Below are 19,748 nucleotides of genomic sequence, written 5' to 3'. Positions count from 1 at the left end.
CTCCTCTACAGAGATCTATGGATCAGAGGACTACTTACTGCTCTCCTGGGGGGCCCGGAATGTACACCGAGCTCCTCTACAGAGATCTATGGATCAGAGGACTACTTACTGCTCTCCTGGGGGGCCCGGAATGTACACCGAGCTCCTCTACAGAGATCTATGGATCAGAGGACTACTTACTGCTCTCCTGGGGGGCCCGGAATATACACCGAGCTCCTCTACAGAGATCTATGGATCAGAGGACTACTTACTGCTCTCCTGGGGGGCCCGGAATGTACACCGAGCTCCTCTACAGAGATCTATGGATCAGAGGACTACTTACTGCTCTCCTGGGGGGCCCGGAATGTACACCGAGCTCCTCTACAGAGATCTATGGATGAGGGGACTACTTACTGCTCTCCTGGGGGGCCCGGAATGTACACCGAGCTCCTCTACAGAGATCTATGGATCAGAGGACTACTTACTGCTCTCCTGGGGGGCCCGGAATGTACACCGAGCTCCTCTACAGAGATCTATGGATCAGAGGACTACTTACTGCTCTCCTGGGGGGCCCGGAATGTACACCGAGCTCCTCTACAGATATCTATGGACCAGAGGACTACTTACTGCTCTCCTGGGGGGCCCGGGATGTACACTGAGCTCCTCTACAGAGATCTATGGATGAGGGGACTACTTACTGCTCTCCTGGGGGGGCCCGGAATGTACACCGAGCTCCTCTACAGAGATCTATGGATCAGAGGACTACTTACTGCTCTCCTGGGGGGCCCGGAATGTACACCGAGCTCCTCTACAGAGATCTATGGATGAGGGGACTACTTACTGCTCTCCTGGGGGGCCCGGAATGTACACCGAGCTCCTCTACAGAGATCTATGGATGAGGGGACTACTTACTGCTCTCCTGGGGGGCCCGGAATGTACACCGAGCTCCTCTACAGAGATCTATGGATCAGAGGACTACTTACTGCTCTCCTGGGGGGCCCGGAATGTACACCGAGCTCCTCTACAGAGATCTATGGATGAGAGGACTACTTACTGCTCTCCTGGGGGGCCCGGAATGTACACCGAGCTCCTCTACAGAGATCTATGGATCAGAGGACTACTTACTGCTCTCCTGGGGGGCCCGGAATGTACACCGAGCTCCTCTACAGAGATCTATGGATCAGGGGACTACTTACTGCTCTCCTGGGGGGCCCGGAATGTACACCAAGCTCCTCTACAGAGATCTATGGATGAGGGGACTACTTACTGCTCTCCTGGGGGGCCCGGAATGTACACCGAGCTCCTCTACAGAGATCTATGGATGAGGGGACTACTTACTGCTCTCCTGGGGGGCCCGGAATGTACACCGAGCTCCTCTACAGAGATCTATGGATCAGAGGACTACTTACTGCTCTCCTGGGGGGCCCGGAATGTACACCGAGCTCCTCTACAGAGATCTATGGATCAGAGGACTACTTACTGCTCTCCTGGGGGGCCCGGAATGTACACCGAGCTCCTCTACAGATATCTATGGACCAGAGGACTACTTACTGCTCTCCTGGGGGGCCCGGGATGTACACTGAGCTCCTCTACAGAGATCTATGGATGAGGGGACTACTTACTGCTCTCCTGGGGGGCCCGGAATGTACACCGAGCTCCTCTACAGAGATCTATGGATCAGAGGACTACTTACTGCTCTCCTGGGGGGCCCGGAATGTACACCGAGCTCCTCTACAGAGATCTATGGATGAGGGGACTACTTACTGCTCTCCTGGGGGGCCCGGAATGTACACCGAGCTCCTCTACAGAGATCTATGGATGAGGGGACTACTTACTGCTCTCCTGGGGGGCCCGGAATGTACACCGAGCTCCTCTACAGAGATCTATGGATCAGAGGACTACTTACTGCTCTCCTGGGGGGCCCGGGATGTACACCGAGCTCCTCTACAGAGATCTATGGATGAGGGGACTACTTACTGCTCTCCTGGGGGGCCCGGAATGTACACCGAGCTCCTCTACAGAGATCTATGGATCAGAGGACTACTTACTGCTCTCCTGGGGGGCCCGGAATGTACACCGAGCTCCTCTACAGAGATCTATGGATCAGGGGACTACTTACTGCTCTCCTGGGGGGCCCGGAATGTACACCGAGCTCCTCTACAGAGATCTATGGATCAGAGGACTACTTACTGCTCTCCTGGGGGGCCCGGAATGTACACCGAGCTCCTCTACAAAGATCTATGGATGAGGGGACTACTTACTGCTCTCCTGGGGGGCCCGGAATGTACACCGAGCTCCTCTACAGAGATCTATGGACCAGAGGACTACTTACTGCTCTCCTGGGGGGCCCGGAATGTACACCGAGCTCCTCTACAGAGATCTATGGATCAGAGGACTACTTACTGCTCTCCTGAGGGGCCCGGAATGTACACCGAGCTCCTCTACAGAGATCTATGGATCAGAGGACTACTTACTGCTCTCCTGGGGGGCCCGGGATGTACACCGAGCTCCTCTACAGAGATCTATGGATCAGAGGACTACTTACTGCTCTCCTGGGGGGCCCGGAATGTACACCGAGCTCCTCTACAGAGATCTATGGATCAGGGGACTACTTACTGCTCTCCTGGGGGGGCCCGGAATGTACACCGAGCTCCTCTACAGAGATCTATGGATCAGAGGACTACTTACTGCTCTCCTGGGGGGCCCGGAATGTACACCGAGCTCCTCTACAGAGATCTATGGATCAGAGGACTACTTACTGCTCTCCTGGGGGGCCCGGGATGTACACCGAGCTCCTCTACAGAGATCTATGGACCAGAGGACTACTTACTGCTCTCCTGGGGGGCCCGGGATGTACACCGAGCTCCTCTACAGAGATCTATGGACCAGAGGACTACTTACTGCTCTCCTGGGGGGCCCGGAATGTACACCGAGCTCCTCTACAGAGATCTATGGACCAGAGGACTACTTACTGCTCTCCTGGGGGGCCCGGAATGTACACCGAGCTCCTCTACAGAGATCTATGGACACAGATAGGACATCAGAGGACTACTTACTGCTCTCCTGGGGGGCCCGGATACTTTCTTCAGCTCGAAGACTCTCCGATCTGCGGGGTCTATCACTTCGCTTCGGTTCCTGGAAGACAAAACCCATCGGAACCATCAAAATAGATCTTCAATTCTACCTCTGCCCCCCCCCCACCCCCTTCCAGTCTTATATTCTTCCTCCAGCCCCCCCCCCACCCCCTTCCAGTCTTATATTCTTCCTCCAGCCCCCCCCGTCTACTCCAGTCTTATATCCTCCCTCTGCCCCCCCCCCCACCCACTTCCAGTCTTATATCCTCCCTCTGCCCCCCCACCCCCTTTCAGTCTTATATTCTTCCTCCAGCCCCCCCCAGTCTACTCCAGTCTTATATCCTCCCTCTGCCCCCCCCAGTCTACTCCAGTCTTATATCCTCCCTCTGCCCCCCCCCCCATCTCCTCAAGTCTTATATCCTCCCTCCAGCCCCCCGTCTACTTCAGTCTTATATTCTTACTCCAGCCCCCCCCCCATCTACTCCAGTCCTATATCCTCCCCTCCAGCCCCATCTCCCCAAAGTCGTATATCCTCCCTCCAACCCCCCCCCCCCCCATCTCCTCGAGTCTTATATCCTCCCTTCAACCTCCCCCCCCCATCTCCTCAAGTCTTATATCCCCCCCCCAGCCCCCCCCCCGCCCTCCTCAAGTCTTATATCCTCCCTCCAGCCCCCCCCCATCTTCTCAAATCTTATATCCTCCCTCCAGCCCCCCCCCCGTCTCCTCCAGTCTTATATCCTCCCTCCAGCCCCTCCATCTCCTCCAGTCTTATATCCTCCCTCCAGCCCCCCCATCTCAAGTCTTATATCCTCCCTCCAGCCCCTCATCTCCTCCAGCCCCCCCATCTCCTCCAGTCTTATATCCTCCCTCCAGCCCCCCCCCTCCCTCCTCAAGTCTTATATCCTCCCTCCAGCCCCCCCCCCATCTTCTCAAATCTTATATCCTCCCTCCAGCCCCCCCCGTCTCCTCCAGTCTTATATCCTCCCTCCAGCCCCCCCATCTCAAGTCTTATATCCTCCCTCCAGCCCCTCATCTCCTCCAGCCCCCCCATCTCCTCCAGTCTTATATCCTCCCTCCAGCCCCTGTTAAAGGCCCTTAAGCTCCATCCACATGTGATTACACTTAAGATGATTGGCTGCTTGGGTGGTGAGCCATGAATGTCAGTCAGGGGGCGGAGCTCCAGGTTTCCTACACCCAAAATAATACTTAGGCATCAGGGGGGGGGGGGTCAGATCTCTCCAACATGGGGTGCCGGTCTCCCGGGTCACTAACCCTTCGTGAGCCCCCCCCCCACACATCCCCGAGTGAGGTGACCTGGAGCCATCCAATCCCAGGAGATCACATCCTTCCATCACCCGCATGCTGGACCCGGGGCAGAGAAGGTGTCCGCCCCTCCGAGGATTGTCATTCATCTTCTACAACACACAAGATTTCCACCATTAGTACCACTCAGCTCTGCCAGCACAGAGCTCCGCAGGGTGAGTACCACTCAGCTCTGCCAGCACAGAGCTCCGCAGGGTGAGTACCACTCAGCTCTGCCAGCACAGAGCTCCGCAGGGTGAGTACCACTCAGCTCTGCCAGCACAGAGCTCCGCAGGGTGAGTACCACTCAGCTCTGCCAGCACAGAGCTCCGCAGGGTGAGTACCACTCAGCTCTGCCAGCACAGAGCTCCGCAGGGTGAGTACCACTCAGCTCTGCCAGCACAGAGCTCCGCAGGGTGAGTACCACTCAGCTCTGCCAGCACAGAGCTCCGCAGGGTGAGTACCACTCAGCTCTGCCAGCACAGAGCTCCGCAGGGTGAGTACCACTCAGCTCTGCCAGCACAGAGCCCCGCAGGGTGAGTACCACTCAAGCTCTGCCAGCACAGAGCTCCGCAGGGTGAGTACCACTCAGCTCTGCCAGCACAGAGATCCGCAGGGTGAGGACCACTCAGCTCTGCCAGCACAGAGCTCCGCAGGGTGAGGACCACTCAGCTCTGCCAGCACAGAGCTCCGCAGGGTGAGGACCACTCAGCTCTGCCAGCACAGAGCTCCGCAGGGTGAGGACAGGAAGCTGCATCCTTATGGATTTGTAGGGGATTTCCATAAAAATTATACAAGGGGAGGGGTCTAGAGAGTCAGGGGTCATAAGGTCACACAGAATCACCTCCCCCCACCCCGGGATGGAGAAGCCCCCAAAATAGAGGTGCAACCAGAGACTGAACCCCCCGACCCCGTCCCGGGAGAGAATCCCCAATAATCCCCCAGAGAGATCCTTACCGAGGAAGCCTTGTCCCCATCCGAGCTTTTATCTTCCTGGTTGTCATCTGCAGAGAGTGAGGAGGGAGGAGTCATATACATTGTATATACAGAGAGACATTGTGACACGCCCCTTCATCCCAGGTGACCCCGCCACCAGACACACCCCTTCATCCCAGGTGACCCCTCCGCCAGACACTCCCCTTCATCCCAGGTGACCCCGCCCCTTCATCCCAGGTGACCCCGCCACCAGACACGCCCCTTCATCCCAGGTGACCCCGCCACCAGACACACCCCTTCATCCCAGGTGACCCCGCCACCAGACACACCCCTTCATCCCAGGTGACCCCGCCACCAGACACACCCCTTCATCCCAGGTGACCCCGCCCCTTCATCCCAGGTGACCCCGCCACCAGACACACCCCTTCATCCCAGGTGACCCCGCCCCTTCATCCCAGGTGACCCCGCCACCAGACACTCCCTTTCCTCCCAGGTGACCCCTCCGCCAGACACTCCCCCTTCCCTCCCAGGTGACCCCTCCGCTAGACACACCCCTTCATCCCAGGTGACCCCGCCGCCAGACACGCCCCTTCCTCCCAGGTGACCCCGCCGCCAGACACGCCCCTTCCTCCCAGGTGACCCCGCCGCCAGACACTCCCTTTCCTCCCAGGTGACCCCTCCGCCAGACACTCCCTTTCCTCCCAGGTGACCCCGCCACGCCCCTTCATCCCAGGTGACCCCGCCACCAGACACGCCCCTTCATCCCAGGTGACCCCTCCGCCAGACACTCCCTTTCCTCCCAGGTGACCCCTCCGCCAGACACTCCCTTTCCTCCCAGGTGACCCCTCCGCCAGACACTCCCTTTCCTCCCAGGTGACCCCTCCACCAGACACTCCCTTTCCTCCCAGGTGACCCCTCCGCCAGACACACCCCTTCATCCCAGGTGATCCCGCCACCAGACACGCCCTTCATCCCAGGTGACCCCTCCACCAGACACTCCCTTTCCTCCCAGGTGACCCCTCCGCCAGACACTCCCTTTCCTCCCAGGTGACCCCTCCGCCAGACACTCCCTTTCCTCCCAGGTGACCCCTCCGCCAGACACTCCCTTTCCTCCCAGGTGACCCCTCCGCCAGACACTCCCTTTCCTCCCAGGTGACCCCTCCGCCAGACACTCCCTTTCCTCCCAGGTGACCCCTCCGCCAGACACGCCCCTTCATCCCAGGTGACCCCGTCACCAGACACACCCCTTCATCCCAGGTGACCCCGCCACCAGACACGCCCCTTCATCCCAGGTGACCCAATCGCATTCTGCGATCCACCAATCAAATCTACTCCAGATTCCCAAAGCCAGATACAAGTCCAAAGGAGATCGAAGATTTGCAGTCCAAGGACCCAGACTATGGAACGCTCCACCAACCAGCATCCGATTGGAGGTGAACTACCTGGCCTTCAGAGGAAAAATAGGATTTTTGTACTCGCCGTAAAATCCATTTCTCTGAGTTCATGGACGGACACAGCAGCATTGACCTTAGGGTTATATATCCTTCCTTTCAGGAGAGACTTAGTCAGAAAAAACAGCACTTCAAGTGTTAAAACACTTTCAGTACAGCACCTCCCAGGGGGCGGGTCCCCCGGGTACATCCCACTTTCTTAGAAACATCCTGCCTCAGTTCGTAGACAAGCAGTACAAAGGAGGGGTGGGTGCTGTGTCCGTCCATGAACTCAGAGAAATGGATTTTACGGTGAGTACAAAAATCCTATTTTCTCTTCCGTTCATAGACGGACACAGCAGCATTGACCTTAGGGACGTCCCCAAGCATTGTCAAAAAATCTCAAGGGGTGGGAAAAAACTCAGCAAACCAACTTCACCCCAAACAAACCAGAGTTCCTCAACAGAGGAACTTTAACCTTAAACTGCCGCCTGTAACACCCTGCGGCCGAAGGAGGCATCTGAAGATGTACTCACATCCACCTTGTATAACTTTGAGAAGGTGTGGACTGACGACCAGGTCGCCGCCTTACACACCTGTAACACAGAGGCTTGATGGCGGAAAGCCCAAGAGGCACCAGTCGCCCTGGTCGAATGCGCCGTAACCTGAAAGGGAGGCGCCCACCCCTTTAGGGCATAGGCCTGAAGCACAACCTGTCTGATCCACCTAGAAATGGTGGCCGACGAGACCGCCAGACCCTTCTTAGGACCAGTCACCGACACGAACAGTGAATCTGACCTCTGAAACGGAGCCGTAGCAAACAAGTACACCCGTAGGGCCCGAACCACGTCCAAGGAATGCAAAGTGGCCTCCTTTTAGGTTTTTCGGCCGAGGACATAAGGATGGGAGAACAATCTCCTCATTAATGTGAAAAGCTGAAACAACCTTAGGAAGGAATGATGGCTGCGGCCACAGCACCACCTTATCCTCATGGATGACCAAGTAAGGAGCCTTGCAGGACAAGGCCGCCAGTTCCGATACTCGTCTCACCGAAGTAATTGCCACCAGAAAGACCACCTTCTGGGAAAGAGTCAACAAAGGAATCTTCCGAATGTCCTCAAACGGAGCTTCTTGAAGCACTGAAAGAACTAAATTCAAGTCCCATGGAGGTATCGGAGGACGCACAGGAGGGGCCACATGCCGGACCCCCTGCACAAACGTACGCACCAAGGAGTGCGCCGCCAAGGGATGCTGAAAGTAGACAACCAGAGCCGAAATCTGACTCTTAACCGTACTCAAGGCGAGAGCCTGATCCACTCCACGCTGTAAGCACAGCAGAATCCGGGACATCACGTATGTACGAGGGTGCCATTTCATCTCCTCACACAGAGTTGTAAGCCTTCAACGTACGATGGTAAATCTTCCGTGAAGTGGACTTTAGTGCTCGTAGCATGGTAGAGACCACCGAGTCTGACAGGCCTTGATCCTTCAGCACCTGGCTCTCAGCAGCCACGCCGTCAAAGCCAGCGACTGTAAAGCAGGGTGAAAGATGGGACCTTGCGACAGAAGATCTTCTTTCAGGGGTAGACGCCAAGGGACGTCTGCCACCAGACGCACCAGGTCTGCGTACCAGGAACGGTGCGGCCAATCCGGGGCGATCAGGATTGTTGGTATCCCCTCGGCTTCCACCCTGCGTAGCAGGCGAGGAAGAAGCTTCAGAGGAGGGAAGGCGTATATTAGACGGTAGTGACCCCATGGCGCCACCAACGCGTCCGACGCGTCCACCCACGGGTCCCTTAACCTGGCCACGAACCATGACACCTTCCGATTGAGATGGGACGCCAGAAGGTCCACGTCTGGAGTGCCCCATTTCTGGTACAGAGTCTGAAACACCTCCGGATGTAGCGACCATTCCCCTTGGTCTAGTGTTTGGCGACTTAGGTAGTCGGCTTGCCAGTTCAGCACCCCCGAAATGTACACGGCCGGAACGTACCTTTCGGCCCACCAGAGGATGTGCGCGACTTCCGTCACTGCAGCTGAGCTCCGTGTGGACTGGATCCTGACCGGTCGGCCTTGCAGACCCAGACACAACTTGATCGCTCGGAGCTCCAGTACATTGATTGGAAGGCGGGACTCTTCCTGAGTCCAGCGCCCCTGGGCTGACTGGACACCCCAGACGGAGAGGCTGGCATCCGTCGTGATCACTGTCCAGTGACACGGCAGGAACGATTTTCCATCCCTGAGTACCGGAGATGTCAGCCACCACACTAGGGAGGACCTGACCAGTCGACTCACCCGAAATCTGGTAATCCAGAGACGAAGGAAGCTTGTCCCCAACGTGACAGAATCTCTTTCTGTAACACTCGAGTGTGAAATTGGGCATATGGGACTGCCTCGAAAGAGGCCACCATCAGACCCAGAACCCTCATGCAAAAGCGAAGCCCATTTCTGGGTCGCCAACCACTGCACCGCAGTGTCTGTAGTTTTTCCGTTGGGAGGAAAACTCTCGCCTCCGAGGAGTCCAGGACCGACCCCAGATATTCCAGCCGCTGAGACGGTACTAGTACTGACTTCTGGATATTCAGCAGCCAACCGAATTCTCGGAGGGTCTGACAGGTGATAGACACGTCCTCTTCTAACTCTGAGCTTGAGGAAGCCTCAGAAGAAGGTCGTCCAGGCATCCCACGATAGCGATCCCGTGCTGCCGCAGCAGGGCCAGCATCGGGGCGAGCACCTTGGTGAAAACCCGTGTTGCCGAGGCCAGGCCGAAAAAGAGGGCCACAAATTAAAAGTGGTCCTCCCTGACCGCAAAGCGCAGAAACCTCTGGTGTTTTTCACATATGGGAACATGCAGGTATGCGTCCATGATATCCAAGGATGCCAGGAAATCCCCCTGATGGAGCGCTGCTATTACCGAGCGAATCGACTCCATCCTGAATTTTTGGGCCTTGAGGTCCAGGATTGGACGGACCCCGTCCTTCTTGGGGACTACAAACAGATTGGAGTAAAACGCCTGAAACCGTTCCGTTGAGAGAACCGGCACAATCACCCCCCTGACCAGCAGGTCCTGGACAGCCCCTGACAGGTCCTTCCGGCGACCCGGAGGAAGCCGGAGGTTGGAGGGAAAAAATCTGTTTGGTGGACAACAGAGAAATTCTATCTTGTACCCCGAGGAAACTACTTTGCAAACCCACCGGTCGGAAAGAAGAGACCTCCCCCGAGCCGCGAATTTGCGAAGCCGGCCCCCCACCTGAGATGTGGGCGGGGGCAGACATTCATGCAGAAGCAGGCTTGTCCGCAGGCTTGTTGGGCTTGTGGTACCAGGGGCACTTTTGTCCTTCAGCGGGCACCTTAGCACCCTGAAAACGTTTTCCTGCCGCACTTGGCGGGCGAAAAAAACGATTGGGGACAGTAAAGGAGGGCCCTTGCTTCCGGCGAGGCTCCTTACCCTTCCCAGATTGCGGGACCAGAGTGCTCTTACCGCCTGTGGCATCCTTTATGATGTCATCCCGGGACAAATTTCAGACTCTGCACCAACTGGTCGGCCAGCACCACACAGAGCTCAGAAGCATCCTGCGCCTCCAGCTCCTGCACCAGGGACTTGGCCTGTTCGGTAAGTGTCTGCGACACCAGAGCCCCGGCCAAAACTGGTCTCACTGCCGACCCCACCACTGAACATGGAGCGGGCCACAGCCTCAGCTCTCCTATCTGCGGGGTCCTTAAAGGCGGGAGCCCCTTCCACAGGCAACGTGGTGGCCTTGTTCAGTCTGGACACAAGGGGGGTCCCACCGACGGAGGAGATACCCGTTTCGGGGAGGATTTCCTAAAAAAGTGGGCAACGGACCACAAAGTATTAGTCAATAGGAACAGCAAAAACTTTCTGCGGACGATCCCATTCCTTGTATAACAAGTCGTCCAGATACGGAACACAAGGAAATACTTTTGCGGTGCGGGGCGGCTTGCGGAACCCAAAAGGGACCGGCATGTCCGATGCCTCCGCCAAATCCTCAAGTTTCAGAGTATCCCGCACCGCAGTGATAAGAGCTCCCACTAGCGCCCTATCATGCGCTGACCCTAAAGCAGAGTCATCCTCACTGTCCGCGTGGGCTAAGCCCGCATCCTTTGATATGACAGAACCAGAGCCAGATGCAGAAGCAGGGCCCGATTCCGTGTCAGAGACATCCCCAGAACCCCCCTTCTGGCCACTCGCCGCTTCCATCCTGGCAACAAACGCCTCCAGGACTGCCGTCATAGCATCCACAGAGGCCGCAGGAACAGGGGCACTAAGGGTTAACTCTGGCATGCTTGGGGTAGAAGCCTCCGGTTCGGACGCCATGCTGACCCACCGTCTATGCCGCCCTTGTACTGCAAGGCAAGACCCACAGGCCACCCTCCCGGGCCGCAACAGAGAGCAGGGGACCCCCCCAGAGGACTCACCACCCCACCAGGCTGTAGCGCTACTGAGAAGCTAAGAACGCTGCCCGCGTTCTGCCGTCACTCAGGAAGAGTGCGGAGAGCGTTTGGCGCCAATATTCTGGTCACTAGAGGCCAAAACTTTTCCAAGATGGCCGCCGACATGCAGAAAAAAACAGCATGCGGGCTACAAGAAAATGGCCGCCGAGTCAATAGAGGCATGTCACCGGCATAATGGCGGCCATACACGTGTTTTAAAAATACAGTGACAAACACAGCAAAACACAGTAAAAGCACCAGGCCCTGCCGCCCCCGCCCCCCCCCAGCGCACACAGCATCATACAGGACAGAAAAATAGCACCCCACAGCAGCGCAGCCCCTGGGTAGTAACGGAGCCCCCCAGGAACCCCCCACTTCACGGCAGCCACCCAGAATGCGGGGAAGGAGGGAGAGGAAGGGAGAGAGGAAAGCAGGGCAGACCCTCGATCGACCTCCCCAGGAATGCACCAGCCGAACCACCATGCCAAGGCGATACTACTTACCCGTCCTGCGACCACCGGCTGGAAGCATTCCAGACAAAACCAACGTCCGCTTGCGGCACGGCTGTCGGCCCGGCACACTGAGACAAAGCCATAGAGACCGGTCATATGTGCGCCCTAGAGCATATCGCTCACCGGCCACCCCTGGAGCAACGGTGCATGTCGTGGACGGCCCAGCGCGTAGCTAAAGGCCGGCACGCGCTCGATGGCCGAACTTGGGGGGACTACAAGGATCGAGGATCCAGCCTGTCACCCAGTCGGCAGTTGATTGTAGATCCCAGGATCCAAAAATGCAGGAAAAATAAAATAAAAGCAAAAAAAAAAAAAAAGCCCAAAAACCTCCAGAGCACATGGGCCCCGAGGAGCCATGTCTTCTCCTAACGCTAGGCAGAAAAAAACTGGGGCTGCATGATGCAGAGAGTGGGATGTACCTGGGGGATCCGCCCCCTGGGAGGTGCTATACTGAGAAGTGTTTTAACACTTGAAGTGCTGTTTTTTCTGCCTAAGTCTCTCCTGAAAGGAAAGGTATATAACCCTAAGGTCAATTGCGGCCGTGTCCGTCCATGAACGGAAGAGAAAATCAAAACCCATCTCTTCTGAGGGCAAAAAAAGTTTAGAGAATGGATACCAAGCGCCCAGAGGCGATTCAGTTCACATGTGTTGCGCTATATAAGTTTCTCACTCACTCAGGTGACCCCGCCACCAGACACGCCCCTTCCATGCGACAGCTGCCGGACACGCCCCTTCCATGCGACAGCTGCCGGACACGCCCCTTCCATGCGACAGCTGCCGGACACGCCCCTTCCATGCGACACTGTGGCTGGACACGCCCCTTCCTCCCATGTGCCACTGGCCGGGCACGCCCCTTCCTCCCATGCGACACTGTGGCTGGACACGCCCCTTCCTCCCATGTGACGCTGTGGCCGGACACGCCCCTTCCTCCCATGCGCCACTGTGGCCGGACACGCCCCTTCCTCCCATGCGACACTGTGGCCGGACGCGCCCCTTCCTCCCATGCGACACTGTGGGCGCCCCTTCCTCCCATGTGATGCTGTGGCCGGACACGCCCCTTCCTCCCATGTGACACTGTGGCCGGACGCGCCCCTTCCTCCCATGTGACGCTGTGGCCGGACACGCCCCTTCCTCCCATGTGACGCTGTGGCCGGACACGCCCCTTCCTCCCATGCGACACTGTGGGCGCCCCTTCCTCCCATGTGACGCTGTGGCCGGACACGCCCCTTCCTCCCATGTGACACTGTGGCCGGACGCGCCCCTTCCTCCCATGTGACGCTGTGGCCGGACACGCCCCTTCCTCCCATGTGACGCTGTGGCCGGACACGCCCCTTCCTCCCATGTGACGCTGTGGCCGGACACGCCCCTTCCTCCCATGTGACGCTGTGGCCGGACACGCCCCTTCCTCCCATGTGACACTGTGGCCGGACACGCCCCTTCCTCCCATGTGACACTGTGACTGGACACGCCCCTTCCTCCCATGTGACACTGTGACTGGACACGCCCCTTCCTCCCATGTGACACTGTGACTGGACACGCCCCTTCCTCCCATGTGACACTGTGGCCGGACGCGCCCCTTCCTCCCATGTGACGCTGTGGCCGGACACGCCCCTTCCTCCCATGTGACGCTGTGGCCGGACACGCCCCTTCCTCCCATGCGACACTGTGGGCGCCCCTTCCTCCCATGTGACGCTGTGGCCGGACACGCCCCTTCCTCCCATGTGACACTGTGGCCGGACGCGCCCCTTCCTCCCATGTGACGCTGTGGCCGGACACGCCCCTTCCTCCCATGTGACGCTGTGGCCGGACACGCCCCTTCCTCCCATGTGACGCTGTGGCCGGACACGCCCCTTCCTCCCATGTGACACTGTGGCCGGACACGCCCCTTCCTCCCATGTGACGCTGTGGCCGGACACGCCCCTTCCTCCCATGTGACACTGTGGCCGGACACGCCCCTTCCTCCCATGTGACACTGTGACTGGACACGCCCCTTCCTCCCATGTGACACTGTGACTGGACACGCCCCTTCCTCCCATGTGACACTGTGGCTGGACACGCCCCTTCCTCCCATGTGACACTGCTGCCGTTTGATGTCGGGCATTCGGCGTTGTTACATCACAAGAAGGGAGACTGCTAATGAGGAGCTGGGGAGTGGCCGTAGCCCAGCCCTCTTCTTATGCCCCACCCCCTGGTTCTTACAATCATGGAGGATCAGCATAAATGAGCCGGCTTAGGCACGCCCACTCCTTCAGACTTATATTTGCATAACTCCTCCCACTGCTTGCATCAGGACTGAAGGCTCTTGATGGGAGTACTGAGGCGTGGGGGGCTGGGAATGTTTTCAGGAAGTTATGTACAGCCCCCTGCCAGCCCCTCCCACCAGCCATGAACTGCCTGCATTGCATAGAGAAGCACAGAGACCCAGTGATGACATAAGAACGTTAACTCCTTTAATTCATAGAAGGCTTTTCAGATTGATATACCAACTAACCTGCATGCCCCACCCCCCACCGCATGCCCCACCCTCCCCCCCGCAAGCCCCACCCTCTTCCACCTCGGGTACATGCTTACCTCCATCTGACGGCCATGTTTACACTATGCTGGTAAAGTCTTAACATCGGGGGGAGGCGCCCCAAACCTGGCGCTGTGCGGGGGGAGGCGCCCCAAACCCGGCGCTGTGCGGGGGGAGGCGCCCCAAACCCGGCGCTGTGCGGGGGGGAGGCGCCCCAAACCCGGCGCTGTGCGGGGGGAGGCGCCCCAAACCCGGCGCTGTGCGGGGGGAGGCGCCCCAAACCCGGCGCTGTGCGGGGGAGGCGCCCCAAACCCGGCGCTGTGCGGGGGAGGCGTCCCAAACCCGGCGCTGTGCGGGGGAGAGGCGCCCCAAACCCGGCGCTGTGCGGGGGAGAGGCGCCCCAAACCCGGCGCTGTGCGGGGGGAGGCGCCCCAAACCCGGCGCTGTGCGGGGGGAGGCGCCCCAAACCCGGCGCTGTGCGGGGGGAGGCGCCCCAAACCCGGCGCTGTGCGGGGGGAGGCGCCCCAAACCCGGCGCTGTGCGGGGGGAGGCGCCCCAAACCCGGCGCTGTGCGGGGGAGGCGTCCCAAACCCGGCGCTGTGCGGGGGAGGCGTCCCAAACCCGGCGCTGTGCGGGGGAGAGGCGCCCCAAACCCGGCGCTGTGCAGGGGGAGGCGCCCCAAACCCGGCGCTGTGCGGGGGGAGGCGCCCCAAACCCGGCGCTGTGCGGGGGAGAGGCGCCCCAAACCCGGCGCTGTGCGGGGGGAGGCGCCCCAAACCCGGCGCTGTGCGGGGGGAGGCGCCCCAAACCCGGCGCTGTGCGGGGGGAGGCGCCCCAAACCCGGCGCACGAGAGGCGCCCCAAACCTGGCGCTGTGCGGGGGGGGGGGGGGGAAACCAAAAAAAACCTGACGCTGTGCGGGGAGAGGCGCCCCAAACCTGGCGCTGTGCGGGGGAGGCGCCCCAAACCCGGCGCTGTGCGGGGAGAGGCGCCCCAAACCTGGCGCTGTGCGGGGAGAGGCGCCCCAAACCTGGCGCTGTGCGGGGGAGGCGCCCCAAACCCGGCGCTGTGCGGGGGAGGCGCCCCAAACCCGGCGCTGTGCGGGGAGAGGCGCCCCAAACCTGGCGCTGTGCGGGGGGGGGGGGGGAAGCACAAAAAAACCTGACGCTGTGCGGGGAGAGGCGCCCCAAACCTGGCGCTGTGCGGGGGGGGGGGGGGGGAAGCACAAAAAAAACCTGACGCTGTGCGGGGAGAGGCGCCCCAAACCTGGCGCTGTGCGGGGGAGGCGCCCCAAACCCGGCGCTGTGCGGGGAGAGGCGCCCCAAACCCGGCGCTGTGCGGGGAGAGGCGCCCCAAACCCGGCGCTGTGCGGGGAGAGGCGCCCCAAACCCGGCGCTGTGCGGGGAGAGGCGCCCCAAACCTGGCGCTGTGCGGGGAGAGGCGCCCCAAACCTGGCGCTGTGCGGGGAGAGGCGCCCCAAACCTGGCGCTGTGCGGGGAGAGGCGCCCCAAACCTGGCGCTGTGTGGGGGAGGCGCCCCAAACCTGGCGCTGTGCGGGGGGGGGGGGGGAAGCACAAAAAAACCTGACGCTGTGCGGGGGAGGTATTCCGTCTCTGGTGGGTCTGGTCTCCAATGTTATCCATCTCTGAACCCCTCCGGATCTATTCCTCCCCCCGAATCTATTTACCCCCAGACCCCTCCGAATCTATTTACCCCGCCCCCCTCCAGATCTATTCCCTCCCCCCAACCCCTCCAGATCTATTCCCCCCCCCCGAATCTATTTACCCCGCCCCCCTCCAGATCTATTCCCTCCCCCCAACTCCTCCCGATCTATTCCCCCCCTCCGAATCTATTTCCCCCCAGACCCCCCTCCGAATCTATTCCCCCCCCCCAGACCCCCCTCCGAATCTATTTCCCCCCCAGACCCCCCTCCGAATCTATTCCCCCCCCCAGACCCCCTCCGAATCTATTTCCCCCCCCCAGACCCCCTCCGAATCTATTTCCCCCCCCCAGACCCCCTCCGAATCTATTTCCCCCCCCCAGACCCCCTCCGAATCTATTTCCCCCCCCAGACCCCCTCCGAATCTATTTCCCCCCCCCAGACCCCTCCGAATCTATTTCCCTCCCCAACCCCCTCCGAATCTATTTACCCCGCCCCCCTCCAGATCTATTCCCTCCCCCCAACCCCTACAGATCTATTCCCCCCCCCCCCGAATCTATTTACCCCGCCCCCCTCCAGATCTATTCCCTCCCCCCAACTCCTCCAGATCTATTCCCCCCCTCCGAATCTATTTCCCCCCCCCAACCCCCTCCGAATCTATTTCCCCCCAGACCCCCCTCCGAATCTATTCCCCCCCCCCAGATCTATTTCCCCCCGACCCCCTCCAAATCTATTTCCCCCCCCCAGACCCCCTCCGAATCTATTTCTCCCCCAACCCCCTCCGAATCTATTTCCCCCCCCAACCCCCTCCGAATCTATTTCCCCCCAGACCCCCTCCGGATCTATTCCCCCCCCCAGATCTATTTCCCCCCGACCCCCTCCAAATCTATTTCCCCCCCCAGACCCCCTCCGAATCTATTTCTCCCCCAACCCCCTCCGGATCTATTTCCCCCCACAACCCCCTCCTGATCTATTTCTCCCCCAACCCCCTCCGGATCTATTTCCCCCCACAACCCCCTCCGGATCTATTTCCCCCCCAACCCCCTCCGGATCTATTTCCCCCCCAACCCCCTCCGGATCTATTTCCCCCCCCAACCGCCTTCGGATCTATTTCCCCCCAGACCCCCTCCGGATCTATTTCCCCCCAGACCCCCTCTGAATCTATTTACCCCGCCCCCCTCCAGATCTATTCCCTCCCCCCCAACCCCTCCAGATCTATTCCCCCCCCCCGAATCTATTTACCCCGCCCCCCTCCAGATCTATTCCCCCCCCTCCGAATCTATTTCCCCCCCTGACCCCCTCCGGATCCATTCCCCCCCCCCCCCCGGGACCCCTCCAGATCTATTCTCCCCCCCCCCCCGCAAACCCCTCCAGATCTTTTCCCCCCCACCCCCCTCCAGATGTATTCCCCCCCCCTCCAGATCTTTTCCCCCCCACCCCCCTCCAGATGTATATCCCCCCCCCCTACGGATCTATCCCCCGACCCCTCCAGCTACGCATCTGGGAGAGCCGAGTCTCTTGTGCACATCGCTGGATAGAGACGGGGCTCAGGAAATTATTAGGGGGGGGGGGGGGGGGAGCTGCACCCCCAGAAGAATTGTTACCTTCATACATAGAATGTACATTCTTCAGCCTTCAGAACCACATTTAGGGGAACTACCAGGAGAAAACGGACCCCCGTTACCATGTGTAAGGAATGGGCTCTCGGGAGATGTAGTTCTGGCGTTATGAGCAAGCATAGTACAAGCCTGGCGATGATGTCACATGGGGCGATGATGTCACGTGGGGCGATGATGTCACGTGGGGCGATTAGTCAGATAACGATGCAGTGACATCACCTGATATGGGGGGGGGGGGGGGGGGTCACATACCGGATATATCCGGCTGATCATTACACAACATTATAGAATGATACAGAATCGAACACACGGGAAGTCCCTCCATGTTGCACTCACCGGGGGACGCTTTGGCTCCGGCCTCCCCGTCCGCTTCCTTGGAGGACTCCCCCGCGTTGGCGCCGGATTCGGAATCTGTGCTCATGCTGCGGTCAGCGTTGGGGGCGGGGCGGGGTTTAAGCATGGGGCGGAGCCTCATTCTCCTAGGGGCAGTCTGGCTCGGTTGCGGTGAGTCCGCCTGCTTCTCCGGAGCTTCTCCCCCGGCTTTATCTTCCGGCAGAGAGTTGTTCCGGTCCCCAGACTCCGAGCCGATCCGATCTCCGTTCTCCTCGATGTGTTGGGATCGGCGGCTCTTCGGACGATCCACTTCCGGCTTCTTGACGATTTCCTCGCCTACGAAGACCACATCGTCCTTCCCGTCATTGACCAGAGGGTCCTCCGACTTCTCCTCCTCCTCCTCCTCGGGGGCCGGGTCGCTCTTCACCTCAGTTTTCACCTTGATGTTTGTTTTATTGTCCTTCTCATTGGTCGGTTCCTCCGCCGGCTTCGGGCTCTCCGACAACTCCTGAGAGTTCTGACTCTCCGACTCCTTACCTTCTTCACACTCCATGGTGGGGGGCGGGGAAGGCTGGGGGCGCCGGTGGGAAAGATCGCCTCCTTTGTTATCAGATCGAAGGTTCCTACTGGAAGATCTTCTGGAGACAGGCGAGGAACTTCTGTCCATTAATAAGAGAGACCACAGAGAGATGACCTACCTACAGGAGGAGAGAGCAGAGTGAGAACATATCACAACAGAAAACCTCCCCATAGACCCCCAACGCAACAGAAAACCTCCCCATAGACCCCCAACGCAACAGAAAACCTCCCCATAGACCCCCAACGCAACAGAAAGTCTCCCCATAGACCCCCAACGCAACAGAAAACCTCCCCATAGACCCCCAACGCAACAGAAAATCTCCCCATAGACCCCCAACGCAACACAAACTCTCCCCATAGACCCCCAACGCAACAGAAAGTCTCCCCATAGACCCCCAACGCAACAGAAAACCTCCCCATAGACCCCCAACGCAACAGAAAATCTCCCCACAGACCCCCAACGCAACACAAACTCTCCCCATAGACCCCCAACGCAACAGAAAACCTCCCATAGACCCCCAACGCAACAGAAAATCTCCCCATAGACCCCCAAAGCAACAGAAAACCTCCCCATAGACCCCCAACGCAACAGAAAACCTCCCCATAGACCCCCCAACGCAACAGAAAATCTCCCCATAGACCCCCCAACGCAACAGAAAACCTCCCCATAGACCCCCAACGCAACAGAAAACCTCCCCATAGACCCCCAACGCAACAGAAAATCTCCCCATAGACCCCCAACGCAACAGAAAATCTCCCCACAGACCCCCAACGCAACACAAAATCTCCCCACAGACCCCCAACGCAACACAAAATCTCCCCACAGACCCCCAACGCAACAGAAAATCTCCCCATAGACCTCCAACGCAACAGAAAATCTCCCCATAGACCTCCAACGCAACAGAAAACCTCCCCATAGACCCCCAACGCAACAGAAAATCCCCCCATAGACCTCCAACGCAACATAAAACCTCCCCAAAGACCCCCCAACGCAACAGAAAATCTCCCCATAGACCCCCAACGCAACAGAAATCTCCCCATAGACCCCCAACGCAACAGAAAACCTCCCCATAGACCCACAACGCAACAGAAAATCTCCCCATAGACCCCCAACGCAACACAAAATCTCCCCATAGACCCCCAACGCAACAGAAAACCTCCCCATAGACCCCCAACGCAACAGAAAACCTCCCCATAGACCCCCAACGCAACAGAAACCTCCCCATAGACCCCCAACGCAACAGAAAATCTCCCCATAGACCCCCAACGCAACAGAAATCTCCCCATAGACCCCCAACGCAACAGAAACTCTCCCCATAGACCCCCAACGCAACACAAAACCTCCCCATAGACCCCCAACG

General features: G+C 59.0%; 1 protein-coding gene across 1 annotated transcript in view; it reads right to left on the bottom strand.

The window, feature by feature from the left end:
• The window catches only part of ZMYM3 (zinc finger MYM-type containing 3), a 54,824-nt gene extending 36,297 nt beyond the window's left edge, over positions 1-18,527 (bottom strand). The window contains exons 1-3 of the mRNA XM_040334687.1: positions 17,812-18,527; positions 5,313-5,359; positions 3,036-3,114 (exon numbers count right to left, since the gene is read on the bottom strand). Coding sequence (XP_040190621.1) covers positions 3,036-3,114; positions 5,313-5,359; positions 17,812-18,475 — 790 coding nt within the window. The 5' untranslated portion in view covers positions 18,476-18,527. The remainder of the gene's footprint in view (positions 1-3,035; positions 3,115-5,312; positions 5,360-17,811) is intronic.
• Positions 18,528-19,748: the final 1,221 nt, after the last annotated feature.

Source organism: Rana temporaria, unplaced genomic scaffold (assembly GCF_905171775.1).
Source record: "Rana temporaria unplaced genomic scaffold, aRanTem1.1, whole genome shotgun sequence".
Lineage (NCBI taxonomy): Eukaryota > Metazoa > Chordata > Amphibia > Anura > Ranidae > Rana > Rana temporaria.
Note: the sequence above shows the minus strand (reverse complement) of the source record. Positions and strands in the feature narration are given on the sequence as shown.